At 54.3% G+C, this 23966-nt stretch overlaps 9 protein-coding genes across 9 annotated transcripts; 4 read left to right on the top strand and 5 right to left on the bottom strand.

Moving 5' to 3' along the window:
• Positions 1 to 373: 373 nt before the first annotated feature.
• PG998_006776 (uncharacterized protein) lies at positions 374 to 1423 on the bottom strand (the record flags this gene model as incomplete). Its single annotated transcript, XM_066873592.1, has 1 exon — positions 374 to 1423. One exon carries the CDS (start codon positions 1421 to 1423, stop codon positions 374 to 376), a length of 1050 nt encoding a protein of 349 aa, XP_066729537.1.
• Positions 1424 to 2623: 1200 nt separating this feature from the next.
• PG998_006775 (GTP cyclohydrolase) lies at positions 2624 to 3612 on the top strand (the record flags this gene model as incomplete). The annotated part of the gene is made up of 2 exons (XM_066873591.1): positions 2624 to 3226; positions 3307 to 3612. Coding segments are annotated over 2 exons (909 nt in total), but the record flags the coding sequence as incomplete, so codon positions are not given.
• Positions 3613 to 6489: 2877 nt separating this feature from the next.
• On the top strand, positions 6490 to 7753 carry PG998_006774 (endoglucanase 3; the record flags this gene model as incomplete). The annotated part of the gene is made up of 2 exons (XM_066873590.1): positions 6490 to 6873; positions 6947 to 7753. 2 exons carry the CDS (start codon positions 6490 to 6492, stop codon positions 7751 to 7753), a joined length of 1191 nt encoding a protein of 396 aa, XP_066729535.1.
• Positions 7754 to 8117: 364 nt separating this feature from the next.
• Positions 8118 to 8564, bottom strand: PG998_006773 (uncharacterized protein; the record flags this gene model as incomplete). The annotated part of the gene is made up of 2 exons (XM_066873589.1): positions 8118 to 8514; positions 8554 to 8564. 2 exons carry the CDS (start codon positions 8562 to 8564, stop codon positions 8118 to 8120), a joined length of 408 nt encoding a protein of 135 aa, XP_066729534.1.
• Positions 8565 to 9224: 660 nt separating this feature from the next.
• PG998_006772 (HET-domain-containing protein) lies at positions 9225 to 10973 on the top strand (the record flags this gene model as incomplete). The annotated part of the gene is made up of 1 exon (XM_066873588.1): positions 9225 to 10973. The coding sequence occupies one exon, from the start codon at positions 9225 to 9227 to the stop codon at positions 10971 to 10973; it is 1749 nt and encodes a 582-aa protein (XP_066729533.1).
• Positions 10974 to 12134: 1161 nt separating this feature from the next.
• On the bottom strand, positions 12135 to 13844 carry PG998_006771 (thymidylate kinase-domain-containing protein; the record flags this gene model as incomplete). The annotated part of the gene is made up of 5 exons (XM_066873587.1): positions 12135 to 12435; positions 12507 to 12797; positions 12960 to 13068; positions 13173 to 13326; positions 13383 to 13844. 5 exons carry the CDS (start codon positions 13842 to 13844, stop codon positions 12135 to 12137), a joined length of 1317 nt encoding a protein of 438 aa, XP_066729532.1.
• A 1036-nt stretch (positions 13845 to 14880) lies between these two features.
• Positions 14881 to 16373, bottom strand: PG998_006770 (thymidylate kinase; the record flags this gene model as incomplete). The annotated part of the gene is made up of 3 exons (XM_066873586.1): positions 14881 to 15826; positions 15880 to 16045; positions 16289 to 16373. The coding sequence occupies 3 exons, from the start codon at positions 16371 to 16373 to the stop codon at positions 14881 to 14883; spliced, it is 1197 nt and encodes a 398-aa protein (XP_066729531.1).
• A 4216-nt stretch (positions 16374 to 20589) lies between these two features.
• On the top strand, positions 20590 to 21255 carry PG998_006769 (uncharacterized protein; the record flags this gene model as incomplete). The annotated part of the gene is made up of 2 exons (XM_066873585.1): positions 20590 to 20667; positions 20908 to 21255. The coding sequence occupies 2 exons, from the start codon at positions 20590 to 20592 to the stop codon at positions 21253 to 21255; spliced, it is 426 nt and encodes a 141-aa protein (XP_066729530.1).
• Positions 21256 to 22199: 944 nt separating this feature from the next.
• Positions 22200 to 23486, bottom strand: PG998_006768 (neuraminidase; the record flags this gene model as incomplete). The annotated part of the gene is made up of 2 exons (XM_066873584.1): positions 22200 to 22857; positions 22945 to 23486. The coding sequence occupies 2 exons, from the start codon at positions 23484 to 23486 to the stop codon at positions 22200 to 22202; spliced, it is 1200 nt and encodes a 399-aa protein (XP_066729529.1).
• Between the last annotated feature and the right edge of the window lie 480 nt (positions 23487 to 23966).

Here is a 23966-nt window from a genome sequence, read left to right as displayed (position 1 = left end):
TCCTTGAGTCACGGCAGTTGTTGGAGAGAAGGAAAGAGAGCTCAGAATGCTATGCCAATATCAATACAATTGGGCTTGTCTGTACGGGGTTGCTGTTGAGGTTGAAGGTACAATTGGAGCCTGTTGCCTAGCCTATCCGGTGTGAGTCACCAATTCTTGCCGGGTGAATGTTCACTGTTGATTTCAACGTCAATTCGAAGTCGCCACACCACATGCACCTCCAAGGTGTGGTCAATTATATTGTATTGGGTATCAAAATGCAACTGTAACCGAATGACTCCCCAGCAGACTTGCCTAATAATGCTGCAAAAGTAAATGCTGAGTCAATTTCCCTGAACTCCAATCTCGCTGTTGGCCCTCTTCTGTAGCCCCTCTACCGGAAGATACGACGCCCTCCAGTCCGCGGCCCAAATCGTTCAGAACCGTTGCGTGTCTGTTGGTTCCATATCATTAGACTGCCCCCCGAGCCTCCGCCTCCGTTCGACTTCTTCCAGCGTCGATATGCCTCCTGCATGTGGTCGGGTCTCAGAGGCGCCTGGCGTCGATGCTTGGATTCCTCGCTGAGTTCCCCTTTCGGCTCCTCCAAGCCGGGCGCTTCCGGGTCGACCTGCTTCTCGCCCGCCTGGATCCACTCCTCCTGGACGCGGCGCGCCTCCTCAACAATATCGCCCACGAAGAGCTTGCAGACGACCTGCATAGCCTGCGGGATCGAGGGCTGAACGGACTGCGACGTGACCGAGTTGATGTACTTGCGGATATTAGCCAAAGTAATCTTGGACTGATGCCAGACCTCGTAGCGGTGGAACTGGTCGTCCGTCATGCGCTGCTTCAGCAGGGCGCGCAGCCGGTCGTCCTCCTTGATCTGCTCCTTCGAACGTGCCGCAGCCTTACTGGCCATGTTCTCGGGAATGTCAAAGGCGCCCGCCCCGCCGTCGTCGCGTCCGCCGTCCCCTTCCTCGTCGCCACCACCTCCGTCCCCTCCGCCGCCGCCGCCGCCTTGCTTGCGGTTGCCGCTACCCGTACTAACGACGCTGGCGGTCGCTCCACCGACGACGCTGGGGGACCCTCCGCGCGCGGCTTCCTCGGCCTCCCGTGCGCGTTCCGCCTTGGACTTGCGGCCGCGCTTCTTCTTAGCAGGCGCGGCGCTGACCTGGCTGCCACTAACCAGGCTCATGTTGTCGATACTAGGCGACCGTCGGTGTGAGGGGGAGAAGGCTCGGCCTTGCGACTCGTCGGGCGGGAAGGATGTTTGCCGCAGAGGATGCGCCGACGTGGCGGATGTGATGGACATGGTCGAGGCCTTGCGGCGCTTGGCTGAAGACAGCTCGGGAGCTCCTGCCGGACGCTTTTTCGATGGGATTTGCGTATGCCCCATATGGGGAGGAGACCCCGCGGGCGTGTATGATGGAGGCGGCGATGCCATGTTTTCCTGATGATGTGGGTGCGTGACTGGCGAATAATGAATGAAGGTTGCCGGAAGGCAAGAGGTCGACGCGCGAGGTCCGGAAGTTGACAGAAAGCAGGTTATGCAACCAGAGTTCGAACTGTGGTGGAATGCTCTTGATCGCGGAATTCGAAATTGCTTTAGCGAGCGTCGTAATTTGATGTTGAGTGAGAAGTTTGAAATGGTTGTTGAAATGCCGGGTTATCTGATGCTTTTGTCGTGACGGATGCGACACTCGGCCTTGAGGATGGACGATTGACGATTGACGTCGTGAATTCGAAGCGAAGCGTAATTCTGCCGGATTGCCAGCTACGTCCAGCGCATCCACTGGCACTTACTTACTGGACCTGTCAAGGTGTTAGGGAACTCACCGCCCGTGCGATGGCTGACAGTGGACAGGCTGAGGCGCTGAGCCAGGGATTAGTGGCTCAGCAGTGTTTTTCCCCCCTGCACCAAGCACCAAGCACCAAGCATCCACTGTCAGCGGCAGCACGTGGGGCAATCAGAGCCTAAAAAGGAATCAAACTCCAGAGCTTGGGAAAGTTTTTGGCGGGGTCTAGTCAGAAGGGAAGGCGCAAGGCGGTGATATGCGATAGGTAAGTCTAGGAACTTCCCACTTGACGTCAAATTTGGGCGCGAGTCTGGCTAGTAGCGGCTCTCCAGCAGCAGGGTCTCTCGTCAAACAAATTTGGGTTGATATTCGCTCTTATTAGCGACTGGCAGACTGGAGCCATCATCCGATCGCGGGGAACCGAGCCAGAACATCCAAGAGAGAGCGCAGGGTCTGTCAGATTCAACTTTGCATCTTCATCTTACTTAATACGGAGTTTCAATTCAACCAATTGTTTTGTAAACCATCATCTCTAGCTTGCGATATCCTGAAAGGTTCCCTCATCAGTACCATTGCTAGACTGTCATAGTTCGTCAGCCGCGCGATTGGGTTTTCTAGCAAATTGGCAATTGGGGGTGTCAAAAAGACGTAAGTAGTCGAACATCGAATCATCCGAGCTCACCAGTAACACGCACGGAGTCTGCAGCTCTCGACTATAAATATCGCTCTTGAAGCCATCAGTATCTCGAAGCCATCAGTATCACCTCCATCACCGGCGCAATGGTCGAATTCGCCGAACCCCGTAGCGAGAAGCCAGAAGGGCAGAGCTCGGCCAACTCTGCCGCTAGTCCTCAGAAGCCGACGAATCCGCCGGCCATGGCAGGAAACCGAGCAGGAAAACGCGGCACAAGAAGCGGAAGACCGAGAACGCGAACGGCGACGTGGTGGACAGCGAGCATCACGCCCACGCCGGCAAGAGAAAGAATAGCCTGAGCCAAGCCGCCCGAGATCCCCGCGACGAGCCCGAGGGCAAGAAGAAGAAGAAACGGAGAAAGGAACCCAAGAACGGAGCGAAGGATGTCGAAGAGGTCCCCTTCACGCGCTCGCCGACGCCGGTGATCGATTTCGACGGACTGAGCCGACCGACTCGCGGCACTCGCCTGCGACTCGAGGAGAGCAAGGAGGATGCGGCCAAGAGGCTCGAGAAGATGCAAGGCGCGGTCCGGACGATACTGGAGTGCGTCGGCGAAGACCCGGACCGCGAAGGCGTTCTGGCCACACCCAAGCGCTACGCCGAGGCGCTGCTGTACTTCACCAAGGGCTACCAGGAGAACATCAAGGACATCGTTAACAACGCCATCTTCCACGAGGGGCACAACGAAATGGTCATCGTCAAGGACATCGAGATCTTCAGCATGTGCGAACACCACATGGTGCCATTTACGGGCAAGGTAAGCCATTGATTGGAGGAAGCCGTCTGGGTTACACCCGCCCACAATGTCTGACTTGATGACTAACCAACTGGCTGCAGATGCACATCGGGTACATCCCCAACAACAACGTTATCGGCATCTCCAAGCTGCCGCGTATTGCTGAGATGTTTAGCCGCAGGCTGCAAGTCCAGGAGCGACTGACCCGAGAGGTCGCGAATGCCATCATGGAGGTCCTGCAGCCACAGGGCGTCGGTGTGGTCATGGAGTCAGCCCATCTGTGCATGGTCATGCGTGGCGTCCAGAAAACCTCGGCGACCACGATTACTAGTTGTGTTCTGGGCTGCTTCGAGAACCGGGAGAAGACTCGCAACGAGTTCCTCAGTCTGATTGGGTTGAACAGGTGAATGGCAGTTGCTGTCTCTGCACATGCACGCTACACGCAGGCTCATCTTTGATCGAACTGGGTCCAGCCATATGCGCATTTCGCTTTCTCTTATTATTTTCTTTCTTTCGAACAGGCGTTTTGGCGTGGAGCATGAGATTTCAACATCGGCTCAAAGCCCGGTTTATTGTCACACAGATGCATAGGGGGTTATGGGTTGCATTTAGAGGGTAACTGCATTAAGGTCTCAACGCCGCTCCAAAAACATACATGTCGTTTTAAGGCAGCCGAGAATACACTGTGGAAAAGTCCAAGGGGGCGTTCTTCAACATACAGCATTGCATTGCATATTAGATACCATCAACGGTATACACACTCACGTTAAAGCGCTTCAATACACACTAATTCACATGCTGGCTAGCTTACGCTCCCTACTCCAGCTATTATCCTACTACAGGTAATTAGAGGGGTGTTACGTGAACGATTTTTTAACGTAACCTCTCTGATAACTAGACTAGATAGGAGCCCGTCTCATATAGTAACTGGAAGGGTAATGAATCCAATTGATGCCTTTACAGATGTTGAGGACAGTGTCGTGAGCCTGCGGTTGGGGTAGTGCGGGGCATTTACATAAGTTTCCATAAGAAACCTTCACCTATCTAATCACCAGCTCTCGATAGCTCAGTTGGCAGAGCGATGGACTGTAATTGTTACACTTGTAATCCACAGGTCGCCGGTTCAAATCCGGCTCGGGAGAGTTGCCAATCAATGCTATCATCCGCCTCAGGCGGGTTGCTTTTTGCCTTTTTCTACCACCAACAGACCTCATCGATCAATTGTACTCATTTCTAGACACATTCTTCCACCCTGGGCATTCACGCAATCCACTTTTCTTGACATCAGCACCAGCACCTTGTCAATGTGTTGAAAATGCACCACCACCCGCTTTGCTGGCTAGAGGATAACCAATAAGTGAAGGTCTGCGGCATAGTGTGTCATAAATGATGACGCAGAAAATACCGTAAAGGGAGCACTCTCGTGACCTGTCGGCTTGACAACTTCGGGTTCCAGAGAATGCCTGGAATGTTGTACGGGGTGAGACTCGAGCCGCTGGCCTCGCGCCTCATTATAGGGCCCCGTCTTCTCGTAAACTTTGTTCGATCTCTCAACTTCCAATTATATTGTGCTCCAATAGCTATATATTCATCGGTCAAGGAATTCGGTGTAGCGGATTGCCAGTTGTGTGCCTCTTGAGATCGCTGCTATTGGCTTGCTGTTGGTATCACGCCCCTTTTGTCTCTAATCGCAATTACCCAACAGCAAACTGGCTTTGTGAATTTTAGGAACAGGACGAAGGGGATGACATGGTTATTGGCTGACTAGATTGATACATATAACATATTGTACTCAGGCTGCTCTACTTTCAGGACCATCGATACAGATATGTCCACTGCTGCATACGGATAGAGTTTCTGTTTCTTTTCAACTTGGGCTGGGTTCCTTCACTCTCATCACTCTTTCCCAGGTCTACCTGTCCAATGGAGAGCTGCGCTGTAGCTCCTTCTCGTCTCTGTCCCCTTTCCCCATTGATCCTTCCATCCAGACTTGATAATCCTCTGCTGCATTTCCGCAATCCCCTATCTATTCCTCTAACAAATCTTTCACTGATTTTCAAATTTGTCTTTGACCGTCTATACGGTCACGGCTTCTATGAAAAGTCGGTTCTTCATGTTTGCGTCTGTTGTTTTCCCAATAGCAAAGCCAAGCGAGGCTCCCACGTGGTGTCTGAGTAACGGTGCAAGAGGTGGAAAAGGTATTTCACGCTAATTAATGCTGAGTAAATCCTCTGGAGTTTCAGCTGAACCTGCCAGGCGCTAGGATCTAATGAAGGGATACGGCATCACACTCGACTTTTCCGTTAGCGAGTCACTCCAGGGGGCCGAACCAGGCTTACGATGGGACGACCTCTTGCGGTCTCGTAGTTCCATAGATCAGTACCTGCCGACTCTGGATATCAAGCTTTCCAAGACCCCCGGGAAATCAGAGGAACGCTATGATCATGTGACGTTTCTACTTGGATCACCACCACCATCAGCCAAACGGCTGGATTGCCGAAGTTTCGAGAATATGCTCCCTTCTTTTCCGGGTCCAGAGACGAGGAATCAGGAATGTCACCTTGTGGAGCCGTGATGTGTCGCGGGGATCTCGTCGCCGCGTCTCTGCTGATTGGTGGGAATCGAGTCCTCGTTGCATCCTGGACTCCGCGTCGACCCACCGCCTACGGAGAACGTCCGTCCGTCATTTGAACTTGGGATGAACTTCTACTCTGTGCACTGTTGTTTTTAGCGACAGGGGCAAGGGATAAACAAGCCGACAAGCAAGACCTGAGCTCAATTGACGTATCTGGCTGGGCATCGTGCAATGACTCGCGTGCCCGTGGACCGACCTCTGTTGTACGATGCGGTCCCAGGGCACACGCACGTCATGCAGAGACAAAAACGCCGATGACCTAGGCGGGACATTCCTCGCGGATTGCCTGATTCTGCGCCAGGCGGGACCACCAGCGCCATCCCGCCCATCCGGTTGGAGCCTGACATAGGACGATGTCTTGCCATGGGAAGTTCCCAGAATTCTTCCGCTGGACGATTCGAGGTCTAGTTAGGCCTGGCGCAATCTTGATCTAATATTTCCAAGGGGAGACGGTGGAGTCTGAACTTGGCTTTCCCCCTGCCCAGCTAGGCTGAATCCATCCCTGCCGTGCTGTTAGCGCCGACCAGCCCGGAGCACGTCCAGGTATAAAACCCAGGGAGCATCGCTGTCACTACAGACGTCTCTTGTTTGTTGTCTGCACCAGCCTCGTACTTACTTCACCATCTCCAATCCCAACAGAACAGTCAGGATGAGAGCCTTCGTTTTGAGCGGCGCTTTCGCCGGTGCCGCGGTCGCTGCGGCCAACGGCCCCTGGGCCCAGTGTGGCGGCAACGGCTGGGCGGGTGAGTCGACTTGCGTCGATGGTTACACCTGCACCGTCTCCAACGAGTGGTACTCGCAGTGCCTGCCTGGCAGCGCTGCTCCGGCCCCGGCCCCGGAGCCTGCCCCCACGACCACCTTGGTAACGTCCACCAAGGCCGCCACTTCCACGGCGGCTGCCCCCACGTCCACGTCGGGCAAGGGCAAGCTCAAGTGGTTCGGCATCAACCAGTCTGTCGCCGAGTTCGGCGAGAAGACCCTCCCCGGTGTTTGGGGCAAGGAATTCTACTTTCCCTCCGACGACACCATTGCCGTAAGTACACCCATTATCACATCCTCTAGAAGCACAATGTATACGGTGGAAAAATAACTAACGTCATGCAAAGACTCTCATCAAGGATGGCTACAACGCCTTCCGCGTCGCCTTCCTCATGGAGCGACTCGTCCCCGACAAGATGACGGGACCCGCTAACGCGGCGTACCTGGCCAACCTGACGCACACGGTTGACACCATCACCAAGGGCGGGGCCTACGCGATCCTGGACTCGCACAACTACGGCCGCTACTACGGCAACATCATCACCGACGCCAGCCAATTCAAGGCGTACTGGACGACGCTGGCGACCGCCTTCAAGGGCAACGACAAGGTCGTCTTCGACACCAACAACGAGTGGCACGACGTGGACCAGTCCGTCGTGCTGAGCCTGAACCAGGCCGCCATCGACGCCATCCGCGGCGCCGGCGCCACGTCGCAGTGGATCTTCGCCGAGGGTAACTCGTGGACGGGGGCGTGGCACTGGAACACGACCAACGACAACCTGAAGGCGCTCAAGGACCCGCAGGACAAGCTGGCCTACGAGATGCACCAGTACCTGGACTCGGACGGCTCGGGCACGTCGGCCGACTGCGTGTCGGCCGACATCGGCGTGCAGCGCATCGTGGGCGCGACCGAGTGGCTGAAGCAGAACGGCAAGAAGGGCATCATCGGCGAGTTCGCCGGCGGCGCCAACACGCAGTGCCAGACCGCCATCAAGGGCATGCTCGACCACATGGAGGCCAACAGCGACGTCTGGATGGGCGCCGTCTGGTGGGCCGGCGGCCCGTGGTGGGCCGACTACATCTTCAGCTTCGAGCCCCCGAGCGGCACCGCCTACAAGTACTACAACGCCATGTTGAAGGCGTACGCTCCTTGAGAGAGCTTGCTAGAGTAGTCGATGACGAGGACAAGCCTACGATTTGATAGCTACGGTCTACACTGTCTCCCGTCGTGGTAAAATGATGGCGTCAGCCAGCAAAATTCCATTTTCTTGTATATATTTTTGTCAATTGCTGTCTATATAGGAGTCACTCCACCTTGCATTTACATGCATCAGTTATCATCTCGCGACCATTACTCTTGATATCTATGAACCGTGAATCTGGCAAGACGTGTTTGAGCCGTAACAAAGTTGTGGCCGTATCATCGACACGCCAAAGGGGCGAAAAGGGGGATTGCTCAAAAACTCCTAGCACATGCTCCCAGTCTTCCAGTGTGCTAAACTACAACTTCAACGTCATCTACTCTGCCAGGTTTGTCCTATTGTCCACGATTGAACTCACGTTATTGTTTTGCTCTTCAGCTGAAACACCATGGTAGCCCACCGGCTGGAGCGCCATGTTACTGGTTTCAAGTTCCGCCAATGTAGCCTCGTCCCCAGCATCCTGCCCTTCCTCCTCTTCATCCATGACGAATATCCCAAACTGGCTCGTTCCCGCCTCGTTCTCGTTGCCATGCATTCTGCCTTCGTAATCTGGGACCAAGCCCCAGCCCATCCATAACCGCAGCCCCTCGCCGCCTCGCAAGGCATTCGCAATCTCCGCCTCTGATCTCAGCCGCTGCACGTCGTGCGGCAGGCGTGAGAGCAAGTCGCCGCCCGCGATGAGCGCCGCCACCGACGCGATACTCGTGATGTTGCTGCGAGGCAGCCGAGATAAAAAAATGGATGATGGTTACTCATGTCTCATGTGGCTGCGTGAGGAGGCTAACATCACTTTTATCACCCAAATTGAAATATGTACCATGGAGAGTAGGAACGAGATGACAACCCTGCAGTGGAACGTCAAACGTCCGATGCCGCGAGGGCGACGAAGATGACGCAGTGCGAGCCCGGATTGCTACATCGAGTAGGACTGACTGCGATCGCCTACGAGCTGACGCTGAAGAGCGCGTCGGCCCTAGTGCAGATCTGGGGCGTGTGAACAGTAATACTGGGAAGATATTGGTAATGCAAATCGAGGCTTGAGGCTCTGCAATGCCATATCTATCCCCTTGATGCCCAAGATAGGTATCTCTCCAATCACGTACGGGACCGACAAAACTTCTCTCCAGCCGGGCGCAAAGTCGAGAAGACTGTGACCAGTCGCGTGCGGTAAAGTTGATAGACATGCATTTAATTAATATATGTATGGCATGAGCTTCGCCACCACATTATCTAACAAGCATGTCCAGCCCAGTCTCACCGAAATGACACTCGCACGTTCATAGCTATTAAAGTAAAGCAGAATAACGCAGTATCCTGAAGAGTTTCAGCTTCTACCAGTTCAGATCATTGAGTGGTGTTGGTTATCCTCATTTATCCTAGCACTGAAGTTGCCTACAGCACGTCCACGCATCCGTTATGCATCATGGAAGCAAATTCAGATTCCCATGAAACCACCGGCATTCAGCACATCCCTCTATATCTCATACACAAGTTGGATTACTCGAAGTCCCAAATTCGTCTTCTTTCCATTCTCCCAGGGCAGAAGGACGAAGTGGTAAACTGTCGTTGCTATATTGTCGACCTTGATGACCGTCCGGTCTTCAACGCCCTCTCATATGTGTGGGGCGACGCTCGGAATAAGGCGAACCTGATGTTGGAAGGCGCACGGATCAAGATCACGAACAGCCTTGCAGCTGCATTGAGCCGGATTCCCCTTCCGCATGAGGCAGTGGCCATCTGGGCAGACGCTGTCTGTATCAACCAGAGGGACCCAGCCGAGAAAGCGCATCAGATCGGCCTAATGCAAAAGATCTACAGCCAATGCTCAAATTCGTTGGTTTGGATGGGCGACATTTCGGTGAAGGGTGACACCGGAGAGGCAGCTGTGAAGGCCGCGAGGGCGGCCCTAAACGCCTTACGCATCAGTGCCGATGAGCCCCACGATGCATTGATCGGCTGGCCTGGGCAAGACCCCGTCGCAGTGAGCGCTGGCGGTGAGTGTATCACGGCTGGTGCCGCCTTGCAGGCCTTGATGGACTGCGCCTGGTGGCAGCGTATATGGACTGTTCAAGAAATTGTACTGCCCCCCGAAGCGACTATTCTCTGGGGTCGGCTTCACATCTCTTTCGCAACCATTATGAAAGCTGCAGAAAATATGATGGATCCCGCCAAACGTCCAGAACCCAACGACGTCTTTGACCTGTTTCGAGCCGGCACCGCCATGTACCCACCCGAATACTTGGGCCCCTTTTCAGTGCCTGTCATGAGCGTTCTGCAAGCGAAGCACTGGGATGAATGGGATGTTGACCCGTTGACCCGACTGTGGCGATTCCGCGATCGCAAGGCTACCAACTCAAAGGACAAGCTGTTCGGCATGTGGGCACTCATCAAAGAGGGGTCGTTGGCCAGTACCAAGCCCAGTGATTACAGCTTAGATGTTGCGATTCTGTTTAGAAAGGTTACGGTTGATCTGTTGAGGTCACTGAACAGTCTGAAGCCCCTTATCGGGTGGCGAGGTGAGCGAGTCACTGACGGCCTACCAAGCTGGGTTTTGGATTTGGTTCAGCGAGATCCTCTTGAGTGTGTGAGTGATTTCTGGACACACGAGATTGCCTGGGATAAGTTTGATTCCAGCCGTGGTCTGCCGCAATTCCGGCTTCACAGAGATTCCGACAACAGTGACTTATTTCTTGAGTTGGATGGAATCCGGGTAGATCAGGTGGCTCGCATTGTGGCCGACTCAAGATACAACGAAAGCTCCGAGTGGAGGGAGATATTGGAAAGGGTCATCGGCGAGGGCATGAGCCGGGAGGAACTTCTCGGCCAGTTCGACAATCTCATCCAGGGAAGGCTTGATGAACGCCATCCACGAGTCTTTGATCCCGGCTGGGGGAACAGTTGGTGGGTAGATAGGATGCTCCGAGCCCAAGTCCTATTTTTGACCTGCGATAATCGGATCGGGGTTGGCCCGCCCAGTTTGAAGCCGGAAGACGACATTTGGATTCTTTCAGGTGGAAACCACCCTTTTCTACTCCGCTCCAACACGTCGGAGGAAGGAGGTTTAAGACGATGGGAACTTATAGGAGACTGCTTTGTTTATGGGATTATGTACGGCGAGGTAACAGATGCCAGTAAGTCTGTGATTCAAACGCAACTTGCGATCATATATTAGGAGAATTCGTAAGCAAGCACTGGTTCAATGAGACAGCATTTGGTATTTACCTAAAAGGCAGAACATTGTCCAGAGTATAAACCCCCTTCTGATCGACTTAGGTGTACAAAAATAAGAGCTAAGTTTAGGAGGTACGACAGCGCTGTCTTAGTTACATCCACTTCACAAGGAAGGCTAGTAGAACTGTCCGTCCAAGGAAGAATGGTCACCACCGCCACGCTTCAATCTATGCGTTGGGGGCTTTTGGGCTAGAATTGGAGGTTGGCGAGTGTGGTGAGCTAGGCTGTGATACTTCGTTCATAGACTCATATTTCCCGTACCACTCGCGGTCAGGCGAGCGCTAAGTCGAAAAGGGACGTGCTTTCGTCGACTCACTCATGGTTGATGCTTGCAATACTTGTGCAGCTTAGGTTTCCGTTCGTGTTCAGTAATATATCGCCACTGCGCAGCGATGTAGACAGAAAAGGGTGAGTTGGAGGCTTGAAGAGGGGTTGGGAATGACTCCAAGAGTGACGAAGGTAGACGACAGGCTGAAAATAGGGATATGCCGAGCTCAAACCATTCACGTTCTGTTATTTTTACCTACCCAGCCATGTTGCCCGGATCTTGAGCGCAAGTGCGTTTGGTAGCACTGTTTGCCGTACCTACGTACATGGCTGACTTCGTCATCTAGCAGAACACGCCATATGGCAACGCCTCCAGCCTACGATGCACGTCGGGATGCACCACGTAATATAGCTGACACACCGCTTCCAGAGTGGTGGCTTGGATGATGCCAGGTGTAACTTTGTGGGTGGCTGTGACATGCTCGATGACCTGTGAAACCATAGTACAGCAATGAGAGGATACACATTTCGATGAGAAACTTCGCATCTTGCAACCGTCGTCGAATAGTATGTTATAACCGTGAATATGACCAGAGAGCTATGCCAGAACAACGGCCGCACATACACACAGAGCGGCGATAGGGATCAAGTAAAAGGGGCTTGCAATGCGACATGTAGTGACTACTATGTACAATACATTCGTAAGGGACCTCCTTTAATGGCCGCCCCAAGTTTATTAAGCATAAAAGCTTTTCCCCTTCCTTGCGTCAATCTTGCCTCTTATCGGAAGAGCGGGAGAATGCTTAGTAGGTATAGGTGATTGTGTACGTGCCCCCTATCGCACGACCCTGACCTTGTCCCCAACTTCGCCCCTCTCCACGGCCTCGAGTCGCGGCTGGACGAAGCTCCACACCTTGTAATGAAGCTCCTCGATGTCCAGACTGGCATCCACGATCTGCAAGTCCTCCTCCTCCTGCCGGAACTCGCCCCTCTCGCCCTCGGGCGCATGCATCATGGACGCCGACGACGGCCCCTTGTTCGTAGCCCCCGCATGGCCCGAACCCACGCTGTTGTCGGCCCCGCCCCCACCACCACCGTATCCATATCCGCCGCCGCACCGCCATTGACCTTGACCGCTGCCGCCGCCGCAGCAGCAGCAGCCGCGGCTGTCGCTGCCGACGTCGATTCGCGGCGTTGGTGGCGGTACGTGCTGCCGAGGTCGCCCATGCTGAGGCCCCAGAAGAGCTCGCGCACGCGGCGCTGCATCTCGCCCTTCTCGTAGACCTCGCCGCCCCAGCCGCCGCGCTCGCGCGCCACGGCCTCGTCGAGGTCGAGGAACAGCACCAGGTCCGGCCGCGGCAGCCCGGCCTCGGGCGCTTTCGCCCACGACAGCGGGAGCGTTGGGTTCTGCTTGGCCGCGCTGTACACGATGCCGCTGTGGTAGTAGCGGTCGCACACGATGGAGACGCCGGCTGCCAGGGTGGTTTGGATGGTTTTTCTAATTTGTTGTGGGTGATTAGCTCGAGTTGGAACGCTGAAGGGGGGGCGATGAAAAGTGCACAGGTAGCTTCATGGGCATGCTTCGTGAGGGGGTCTTCCGGACAGGATAACAAGGCCAAGGAAGGAGGGATATTAATGAAGTAGATAATTCAAAACTTACAATGCCTCCCAGCGATTGGCGCTGAAGAGCAAATGTATGACGTGATCCTCAATCTCTGTCTGACCCTTAAGATAAGCGTCGATCATCTGACCGATGGGCGTCGTGCGATCTACAAGTCGTGTCAGTCACTTCTCACAGTTTATGCATAAAGTGTTCCCCCAAGACAACCCAAGAAAATGTCTGCCTGATGATAGGGCGAGGGAAAAAACTAACCAGGAAACCGCATAAACTTGACATCGCGCCCTTCCTCGAAGAAGCGCTGCTGCAGTAGCTTGGCCTGCGTCGTCTTGCCGGCGCGGTCCATGCCCTCGAAAACGATGAAGGCGCCGCGCACGGGCTTCGGCCGCGCCTTCTCCTCCTCGTCGCTCTTCCCTCCTCGTCGGCAGCGTCCCACATCGTCGCGTCATCGCCATCCCCGGCGACGTCCACGGCCGGAGCCGGCGGGGGCGGGGGCGCAGGGATCTGGGCCGACGCCGCGTCTTCGGGAGAGATCTGCGGGGCGGCCAGCACCGGGGCCGTGGGCGCTTGCTGCGGCGAGGCTGGGGGCTCTGCCGCTGCGGCCGAGGATGCTGCCGCTGCCGGCGACGGCTGTGACGGAGGCTGCGGTTGCGGTGGCTGGGCTGGCGTTTGAGTCTGGGTAGCCACAACGATCGAAGGGGGCGTGTCAGGGGCCGCAGGAGTGGTAGGCCGCGCTGTGGTGGCGGCAGAAGCAGCTGTAGAGGGAGAGGGTGGTTCTGCTTTGAGAGGGGGCGGCGGGGATGATTGGGTGTTGCTGCTGCTGGAGCCGGCGGCGGGCTGAGACGACTTCTGGGTGGGAGAAGACTGCATGGCCACGGCCGAGGAGGCTATGGTGGCCGCGGCGGCCAGGTCATTGATGGATGCCATGATGCAATGCAAAAATCAGACGGGCAAGAAAATGGCAGACGTCAACGATGGTCTCAGACGAGCTACCTTCGTATGCAATCTGGATAGCTGCAGCGCAGATGCAGGGAGTGGCGGGCGGTTGCAGCTCCAATGGAAGTGTAAAAAGCTATGATTGGCTTTACTGGCAGCCGGCAGGTCGGTATTGAGTAAGTGGAAATATATCGTAGCGTTTTGAGACTTGGGTCCAGCTTGTCAATGGCTTAGAATTCCAAGTGTAGATTTGAGAAGTCACTCTCGAATGTGGGACGGGCCATGGCGGCATCGCGACCTTCTTTCTCGCGATGGGAACGCGTTAAGTGGTGGTGGCTCCATCACGTGCTGTTCCCCCGCTTCCCGCTTCTTGCGTTCCGCTGATGCAACTGGCCGTCACTACGCGCGCAAACAAGGAGATCTCCTTATTCTCAGACTCCAGGAATGATTTGAGCAAACTCGGGTCTATTCAAGCGCGTACCCTGCATTGATGGCTTATGGCGCCTATATGCAGGCGGCCATAATGCAAGTTGGCCGAGATGTCTTGAGTCTGGCTGGGCATTGTAGGAAGCCCACCAGTCTGGACATAGAGTGCCAGGCACTTTGATACTGCATCTAGCACCATCGCAAAGCAAATAGTAGTTCCCCCAAGCACACCCATAAGAAACACTGCAATGCGATGAATCAGATTACTGTTGAAGGATGCCAAAATAGCAGTTTGTATTCAGAGGAAACCAAAGCTCAACCAATCCCAACGCCAAAACCTCGCTGGTATAAACAAAATCCCTAGAAGCCAGTAGAACAGTAATCCCAACATCAACTGCCGTGGCAATAACCGTTGCCATGCTACTCGGCAGAACAGAAACTCCCCAAGACGCCTTTTCCAATCATGGCTCTCTTCCACCTCGTTATTAGCGACTGTATTAGGTCAGGTTACTAGAACATCATCACTCATTCGACATCATCTCAGGTCATCTCAGTCATCTAAGCATCAGACGCAAGACAAAGATTCAAACCAAGCTCCTCCTTAGCACGACGAGACTGCTTCTGTCTCGTCTTTCGCACTGCTGCTTTCCCACACCTCGAAGCTCTCGCCTGTGCCTTCGATGGGTTGGAGCAATGCCGCGGCGGGTGCAGGCTCATCCGCCTTTTGCATCAACTCGTCGATGGACTTGGTGCCATCCGCGACGACGGGTCCAGGAACTGCGCTCGCGTCGATCTTGATTTCGGGAACAGACTCGAAATCCGTCTTGACTGGCTGCTGCTCCTCTTCATCGTCGCCGGGGATGATTACCACGCTAGACTCGTCGCAGCCGTCGGCGAAGTAGCTCTTGACGTCCATCTCACCAAGCGGGCTTCGCTCCTTCTCGACGAACATATCGTCGGCATCGGCAGCAAGCCTCGCGGCGCGAGGACGAGCGGTCTGGGACACATCGTCGATGGGAGGAACGTTCTCCTTGCCCTCTGCACGCTCTCGCTGCTGGCGGCGCTCGCTTTCCTCATCGGAGCTGATGTCCAATGTGCAAGTGCTGTGTTGCAGAAGGTTGGTCATCTCCTGATCGGCTGTGTCTTCGTGGATTTCAAAGAACCAGGATGACTTCAGGTCAGCCTCCAAAAGGCTGGGAAAGTCCGAGGAGCGAGAAGAAGTCACAGGAGCGATAGAAGATGCCGGTGCAGCAGGAGCAGCCGATGCATCGCGGCTGGTATAGCTGGGGATGGTACCCTTGAGAGCAGCGTCCAGGGAGAAAGGAGCACCCGACGAGGATGATGCACCGAGGCCGAAACTGGGAGGATCGATTCGAGAGTAGGGACCAGCAGTGCGACGACGCGACGACAGAAGGCCGGCTCGCTTGCCACGGGTGGGAGATCGACCGGCCGGGGCCGACAGTGGAGAAGATTTCACAATACCGCCAGTGTTCAACCTGGCAGCGGGCGATTTGGGGTGCAGCACACTACGGGGGCGCGAGGGGCAGCTAGTTTGGGGGTGCTAACAGTGTTGCTGGCGATGTTGCTGGTCGAAGCTGACTTGGTAAGCAGGAAAGTGGCGGGCTTGACGAAGTCCTTGGCAGGGAAAGAAGTGTCGGAGGAGCCCTTAACTCGCTTCGTAAACATAATTGGGTCGACGTTTTCGGCGTCATTATCTTCGACCACATCGGAAGCCTTGCGCTTTACTGGAGAAGCCGTTGAAGCAGCTGTCTGATGTTTAGCAAAATTGACCTGTTGCGATTGGTGTGCATCATTTTGTTTTGTGCGTTAATCGTACAAAAGAAACGACCAAAAACACGAATGTGGTATTGAGTTGAGTGCATGCAGCGAAACCCAGTTGTGTTTGCTGACATGTGTGTGGTACGATTTGAGGGGCATGTCACAACTGGGCTGGGCAATCCCCTTGGGTGCGAAACGGGGGAACGTGCAATGCATTTGAAGCGACTTACCATTTTGACGGTTCTTGAGGCTTGTCAGCGTTTGTAGGCGTGTGCCGTCCAGAGGCGCAAATGGTTGGCGATAGACAGCGGCCATTGTGATGTGTGTTCGATTGTTGTTGTGGGTGGAGTGTATGTCGGCGACCGTGCGTAGACAGGCGATGACGATGGGCTCCCAAAACAGATGCCCAACCAAGCTCCCAAAACGAAGCTCTGAATGCCTGCAAGCTCTCTCACAATTGAACAAAAAGCAGTCCGAATGGTTACTAGGTGTCGAACAAGGCTGTAACTCAGCAGTGGATAGTGGGCGAGGTTCGATTTAGATCAATGAGTTCCAATCCTTTGACGTTGTGTTTGTTTATCTCCTCTCACGTTTGGATGCCAGCGTGTTGTGCTGTGTTTCGAAATGATATATATCGAAGCAGTGAGGGGAGAAAGCAGCAGGAGGAAAAGTGGCGAAATGGTGTGAAGAGGGAATCAAACGGTCTTATTGCAACCAGGCAAGCAAGCGATCGTCCCGTGTGTGTGGAGAGGAGAGGAGAGAGAGGGCGCGGAAGACGAGGGCGTGTGAGGTGAAGTGAGGGGAGGGGTGGTCGCGACAGGTGAGGCCCGGGATGGAGGAGATTGGATCGGATTGTCCACAGTGAGCTGTCGCTGTCTCAAAAGCTGCACGTCGAGACTAGCAGGGCCGCAGCTGTTGCAATAGGCGCGGAGCTGGTAAGCAGGTCGAGAAGGGATTGGCAAGAGGGAACTGCAGTCAATTAAAAAACGCTGAACGAATGGGCTCTAGACGATATGCAGACTGCAAGCCAAAGGCGGGAAATGGAGTAGCAAGCCGTTCTGGGTGGTGTAGAAAAGGAAGGAATCAGGTCAATCAAATGGTTATGATACGCTCAGGCCTCAAACACCCGGGTTGGCTTCCTGCAGGTTAAAGTTGAATCGACAGCGACGAGACGAGACACCCAGCTAAGATCAGAAGAAATGGGCAATGGGAAATCGTGTAGCCGACGCGTGGTGTTGGTGTATCTTTAATACGATGCGTGTTTTTCCACTCTCGCTCAATCCCTTCAATCCAATCAGGCGGTCAGAATGCCGGGCCAGGGAGGGGTCCAGGTCCTAAGGGGGTGCCACTTTAGCGTGGAGTTACAGCAGTGGTTTTGGTGGTTAGTGGGGTGTGGGCTTTTTTTCAGTACCGCTAGTCGCTGCTGCAACTCGCTGGTCACGCAAATCCGGGCTGTGTTGCGGCACCAGTAGGCACTTGCAGTTGGCTCAATGCTGGACTACCGAGCTTCAAGCAAGCAGCGGGCAAGCAGCCAAGGACGCCGAATGCTGCCAAACCAGGGTGGTCGTAGCAATTCAGCTACGGCCAGGAACCTCATGCATTGGCCATATCTCCGTCTACGACACCTGATTTGCTGACAGGGCGTCAAATCCGGTCTCACTCTCGCTAGAGCCATGCAGGTCTTATAATCATCATATACGAATCCGTCGTAGTAATAGCTGAGTCTCGGAGGGGCATAATGAATCAAGCAGGTTGCAGTTCCCCAGTCTCCATTCTGATTCCTCTAGTCTAGGTATTGAGTGCCAATTATCGCGTCACGATTCCTGCCATTAATGAGGGCGGGCCAGGGGGTCGAAGGAACGGGCCACACCATTAAACCAGAACCACAACCCACGCTTCGGGCGCGCTCCAAGGGAGACCAGGGGGAGACAGTCATGTTTCCACGCGTAAAGCACGCCCAGGATCACACGCTTTTCGCGTTCTTAAAGGGAGGATATGCCCCGTCGTACGGCTTTAATTGCCCGTGCTGGCGCAATCCGTGATGCCGCGCCAATCGTCATCTGGGAACACGCGAACAGTTTCGAGTTCAGGGCCTCATTTGGGCTTTATCCTGCAACCGCTTTCTCCGAATTGAACAAGTGTTCGGCCCATTGGCCAGACTGACTGTGTTCGCCCATTTCAATTTAAACATGGAGGACTTCTTAGGATCATGGCTAAGGAAACCGCAGTTCACTCTTATGGGCTGGGCATCCCGTTGTCTTGCAGGATGCTTATCCCACTATCTTGGCGGATCGAGCAAGTCTACGAACTTGACAGAGCCTCTTTTGACAGAGGCAGTGTTGCCTGCAGATGGGGTCTCTAGGCACTCTCGTTGCTCAAGGCCTTGACACAGCCCAAGTGAGACTCTCTCGGTGGTGCTTCGGCCGAGAGGCTGGCAACTTGCCAGACATAGGAAGACGTGGCTCGTCTTGAATGAGCGCATCAAAGTTGATGGACAGCCAATGGAGAACGCGATGGGCCACCAGCCATGGGGGTCTTCGCCCCCCAAGCATTGATCCTAAAAGTTGACGACATGCCTGGCCGCAGACGTCGCGACCTTTTCCCAGCCAGTTGGGATGGGCTGAATGAGCCCTGGCCCTCCGACCACAGGCCAGACCAGGCGTGTCTGTCTTGGGTGCGCGATTTCTTCATGCTATTGATGCCTTCTTGATAAGTAAGGACATCATCCTCGGCAATGGTCCTCGATGGTTCTCGTCGAATGGCTGGTCAGCATGTGCCAACGGTTGCTCGGTTGGGGGCAAGGCGCCTAGGCCACCGGATGGCTTCTTCTGCGTGCCGCAGCTATTGGATATATGAGCGGGCTAGGTGGAGAGGCTCTTGTACCACCGTTCCGCAACTGGCGGGCTGGCAGTCGGTAGGTAAGTAGTTCGATCAATTGATAAGAAGCAATTCGCTGTTGCAAAATTAGAATTAGTGTCCGTCGAAGTTGGTCGCTTTGTGATGCAGTCCAAGATCATCGAGGTTTCAAAGTCCCGTCTCCCAACCACCTGCGACGCCGCCGTCCTTCGGGGCACAAAGTAGAAGGAACTTTCGGGTGCGCCACTCGACTAAGAAAAGTCTTTCTCCCCGACATGCTTCGGTGTCAAGTCTCTAGCCCAGAGTCAGTTCTGTATCTCCTGACCAATTGCGCCTGGCGAGCTTCTTTGGGCGTCGCCACCCTGACACCCATACGCCATTCTATCATGTCGTTCTCCCAGAACCATGCGCTGCTCCATGGCGCTGGTGTTGAAAAGCAAGTAAGCACCAGCCACTCAATTCTTTTCGTGTTCTACGGGAGCTATCACGTTACGTCAAAGTCACTGTTTTTAGGTACTCATCATATTCCTATTTGATGAGACACCACGCTGGTGTCTAGTTACTACCTGCATGCAGTAAGAGGTAGTAGGCTCATCGATCAAGCGATTGATGTGCTGCCAAGCCCATATCAAGCTGTGTTCCAGACGTATGTGCCGCCAGGGCTCCATTCCCAGGGCATGGTTGTCATCAACCCATGCTCTTTCCCATATCATCATAGCTTTCCTTGTCGTTTCTCATACCCAGACTCCCAACCAGTGTTGCGATAGTAGCTGAGCATGTCGATTCATAGCTACGTTCCTTCTGTTCATTTGCTCAACGGGCTCGTCGATGGGGTCGGCAGTTCAGCAGCCGGGTACATCAGTGGAGTCCGAAATGCAGCAGCCATCGAATACTCTGAAGGGAATGTATTTTCAACAGAGACCGGCTCCTCGGCAGTAACCAGCTGCTCGGGAGTAGTAGAATTTGCAGCAGTGGCCGATTGCTCGACAATAGGTGGCTGTGTATTAGGGGCCGACGGCTCAGCAGCAGTCGACTGTATATCAGGGGTCGGCTGCTCGACGGTAGTTGACTGTGTAGCAGGGCCCGGCTCTTCAGCAGTAATCAGCTCTTCAGTAACAGACTCTTCAGCAGGAGTCGACTGCGCTGCAGTGGCCGATTGCTTGACAATAGGCGACTGTCCAACAGGGGCTGACGGCTCAGCAGTAGTCGACTCTGCAACATGGGCTGGATCCTCGTCAGTGACTGGCTGTTCAGCAGAGGCCGACTGCTCGACAAGAGTCGACTGTGTAGTAGGGATTGGCTGCTTGACAGTACGTGGCTGCGCAACAGGGGTCGGCTGCTCGGCGGGACGGTTACTGGAGTGCTGCGCAGTGCAGGATCCAAACCCATCAACCATCCGCTCGTAGTCTTCGAGCTCTTGGTCACTGAAATCATTGGTCGTCATAGCCTTGATAGAAGGATCAATACTGCTACCCAAAGGTCCTAAGCCCGCGTACGAGTGGTTTCCATCGTGGTAGATCCAGACGACTTTGGTTGACTGTACGTCATGACGGTCCCAGACTTTGTATGCCCACGGCACGCCATTGGTCCAGATGGCAAGCGTGAGGTTTAGATTGATGTTTGAGTTGGATCCCCAAATGCCCAAGAGGGCTGCAAGATGGTCCTGAAGGACGAAATGGGTGTCGTCGTTAAAGCAATCCGGCTCCCACTTGTTGTGGCCGTCCACCTTAGAAGCGCTAAGCGCTTCGTACATGTAGGGAAGCGGTGTTTTGCGCTCAGCTGAGTTCCGCGGTCTTGTGAACGCACAAACGACCTTTGCGAACTCGCGCAACGTGGGCCTACGGAGACCGGGATGCTGCGCCGCCATGCTCTGGATGATGGCTCGGAACCCTCCGAGGTTGTGGTGGGTGAAGGGATGATAAAATATCTCGGGACCGTGTGGGAAGGCTTGGCGGAAGTACTGGTATGACTTCCAGATGGCTGGGTGAGACAGCGGGCCGATGCTGGGCGCTACGTCTGTGGCCGCCTGCGGGAGAGTTTTACCCTTGCAAACCCGAGCCACATCGAGAGCAGCATCCTTGATGGCGATGTCCTTGACATTGGGGTCAGCGGTGCTGTTACTTTTGACACTGCTGTTGGTGCTGTCCGTGTCAGGACCAGAACCCGAGCCGTTGTCCGTCGTGGCATTGTCGTGGCTGCTATTGCTGACACTGCCGCTGCCAGCGTTGATGCTACTATCATTGTAACGTCTCTTGGCTATGTTTGCTGGGTCATCTTGTTCGGAGCGCTTGCGCTTGGTAGGAATACGCAACTTGACAATCAAGGAGTCCATTGTGAATGACTGGTATCGGGTGGATGATGTTATGGTAAGTGAAGAGAAAGCCAATTGAGAGAGTGATGCCGAAAAAGAGACAGCGAATCGTTATTTGGCAGGCTGCGTGGGTAGTTGTGATGGTTAGTTGCCTTTGATCGGGGCTTTGCAGTGTGCAGATGAAGGAAGATGGAGAATCTGATGTGCCACAGGATGGAGTGATTGAATTTTAGATGTTGGTACCGGCCTGCCAGAAATAAATAACCCAGCTCAAATTAACTGTAGAATAGGTAGGCAATTTGGATGGTTGTTCTGTGGTGGATTGTCAATTGGACCCTGGCCGACATGCTTGATTGTCCAGCTCTAAAACAATGTGAACGAACAGAGTAAGAGCAGCAAGAAGAGACTTGTTAACTTGGACATCGACGTCTTACTGCCGTGCTTCTTTCCTTTCGTCCAGCCCGGGTTGATTCCGGCGTGGATTTAATTTATACCACCATGTCCTAGACTGTCGAGACAATATGTGTTGATTTCCTATCAGGGCAGCCTATGCCCGTCCTCAGCTGTGTTGATCTCACGAGCGACACCCACCACTTCCTCCTCCAACTTCTCTTCTATTATCGGCCCATAGTCCCCTGAGCTTGTCACACGGTATCTTATGGTCCTTGCCCACCCCAAGTGCAAAATTGGCCATATAGTGGGATGGACTCGCGGCCATGGGATGTTGTTGTGGCGCTGGGGGGGCAGGAGGACGCTTTTGTATACTGTTCATTTATGATTCACTCCACGGCGTCATCACTAGTCCAAAATGATCTAGCCAGTCAGTGACGTCGATGATCTTTCAATGTGTTTTCCTACTTCGTTCATTCCACCCCATATTTATCATCCTTTGTCAACTATAGCACGCTTCTTCAAAACCAGCAAATCGAACAACCATCTATTCTGGTTTCAGGCTCCCATATTCACCGGAAACATCAGCTGCCAGCATCGCCAGGAGGTCGAGTCAACAGGTTTTCGACGCTAACAACGCTCATCGACAGCGGCCTCGGCACCTTCCGCGAGTACCTTGCCGCGCCCAAAATCATAAGGTAATCCGGGTATCCCCCTGGCACATGTAGAGCGCGGCTGTACGCGTTGGGCTGCGGGGTGGCGTGGACCTCCCACTTATCCGGGGCGCCGGCATGGCTGTTGGTGAAGACGTCAGAGTGGTCGTTGTCGCTGACGATGATGGTGCCGTTGGGCCCGCCCGAGGGGCTCCAGACGACATAGGGGCTGGAGCCCGGCTGCATGCCGTCGACGACGATGGGGTAGCCGCGGTCGTTGTCAAACTCGAACGGGCTCGACGCGAACCGGTAATATACCGGGTAGGATTGGCCGTTCCAGGAGTCGCCGCCGGGGAAGTCGGGCGGCGTGCCGGGGTATTCGTACACCAGTATCCACTTCTTCAGGGGCGGGAGGTAGGCCATGACTGTCATGCCGGGACGGTCCGTGTAGGTCTTGTAGGCAACGTCGTTGACGACGGGTCCCCAAGTCTTGAGGTCCTTCGATACTTGGTGTGCAAGCTTTTGGCCGTGGAGGGGGTCTCGCTGGTCTGAGTAGAACACACCGATAGTTTGGTCCTCCTCATAGGGTCTAATAACTATGTTAATCGGTGATCTGGGTTCCCGGGTGCCGACTATCGCCATGCCACAGTATGATGTGTCTGTCTAGGGAACTTACAGGATGTAGGGTTCCCATATACACGGGGTCCCATTGGTCGTATTAGGTCCACTGCCCCTGGCCACGTTGCTTACAAACTCCCAAGTTTGTCCCTTATCGCGACTGGCATAGATATCGATGTTGGTACTGTTCTTGTCGCTGATAGGTGACCAGCTGTTGCCGCTTGCCAGCACAGTTCCCGCCGGGAATGAATCGCTCAAGTCGAATGTGAGCTCTGCTAACGCCGGCTGCGCATTCATGCCGAGCCCATTGACCTGGTCCGTCATGTTGCTGATCCACTCCCACGAGGCGCCGCCATCGCTCGAACTGAATATGGGGAACACGGGCTCGGGGCTACTGTTCAAGCCGGCCGTGGCCAAGATGATGCCGTCAGAGAGCTCCGTAATGCGCGGGTAGAACATAGTGTGGTTTGCGTCGGGCCAGTAGATGGGGTTGTCGCCGAAGAGGCCGAACGGTTCTGGCTTGGTTGAGTTCGCGTTTGTGCTTTTGACTGTCGTCGCCAACCCATAGAGGGCGAGGACAAGACCTTGCTTGAGATGCATTGTATCGCTAAAGGATGGTTTGGGTTTTAATTGTAAAGACCGATAAAGGGCCACGAAAAGGAAGAACACTGAGTATTGACTAATATTACATGATAGAAGATGCAATACTTTATGCTTCATGTAGATATATATTGTTGTTGCTAGCAGATCATTGCTGATCTGATTGCTCGATCAGCCAAAGGATAAGAAGTGCTGCCGCTCCTAACCCCCCTCTTTAGCCGGCTGGGCGAAGAATCGTTAGACCTTCGTTCCTCGGATATCTGCAGAGCATGACTCTCTTACATACATAGCTTCCATGGGCGCTCAATCGGATCAGTTCCTAGCAAACTCTCCCGGGAACCGGGATGCGTTAGATTAGCCCCGGCTAAAGTCCCAATTCACCCCGCCAGAAGGTCGACGTCAGGAGGTTCGGGGTAGTTTGGGGAAATAGCCCAGGAATATTTCAAGCAACGACCTCACCAAGAAAGGGTGGTATTCTGG

The sequence above is a fragment of the Apiospora kogelbergensis genome (assembly GCF_038363985.1).
Source record: "Apiospora kogelbergensis strain CBS 113332 chromosome Unknown utg000005l_segment0_segment0, whole genome shotgun sequence".
Lineage (NCBI taxonomy): Eukaryota > Fungi > Ascomycota > Sordariomycetes > Amphisphaeriales > Apiosporaceae > Apiospora > Apiospora kogelbergensis.
Note: the sequence above shows the minus strand (reverse complement) of the source record. Positions and strands in the feature narration are given on the sequence as shown.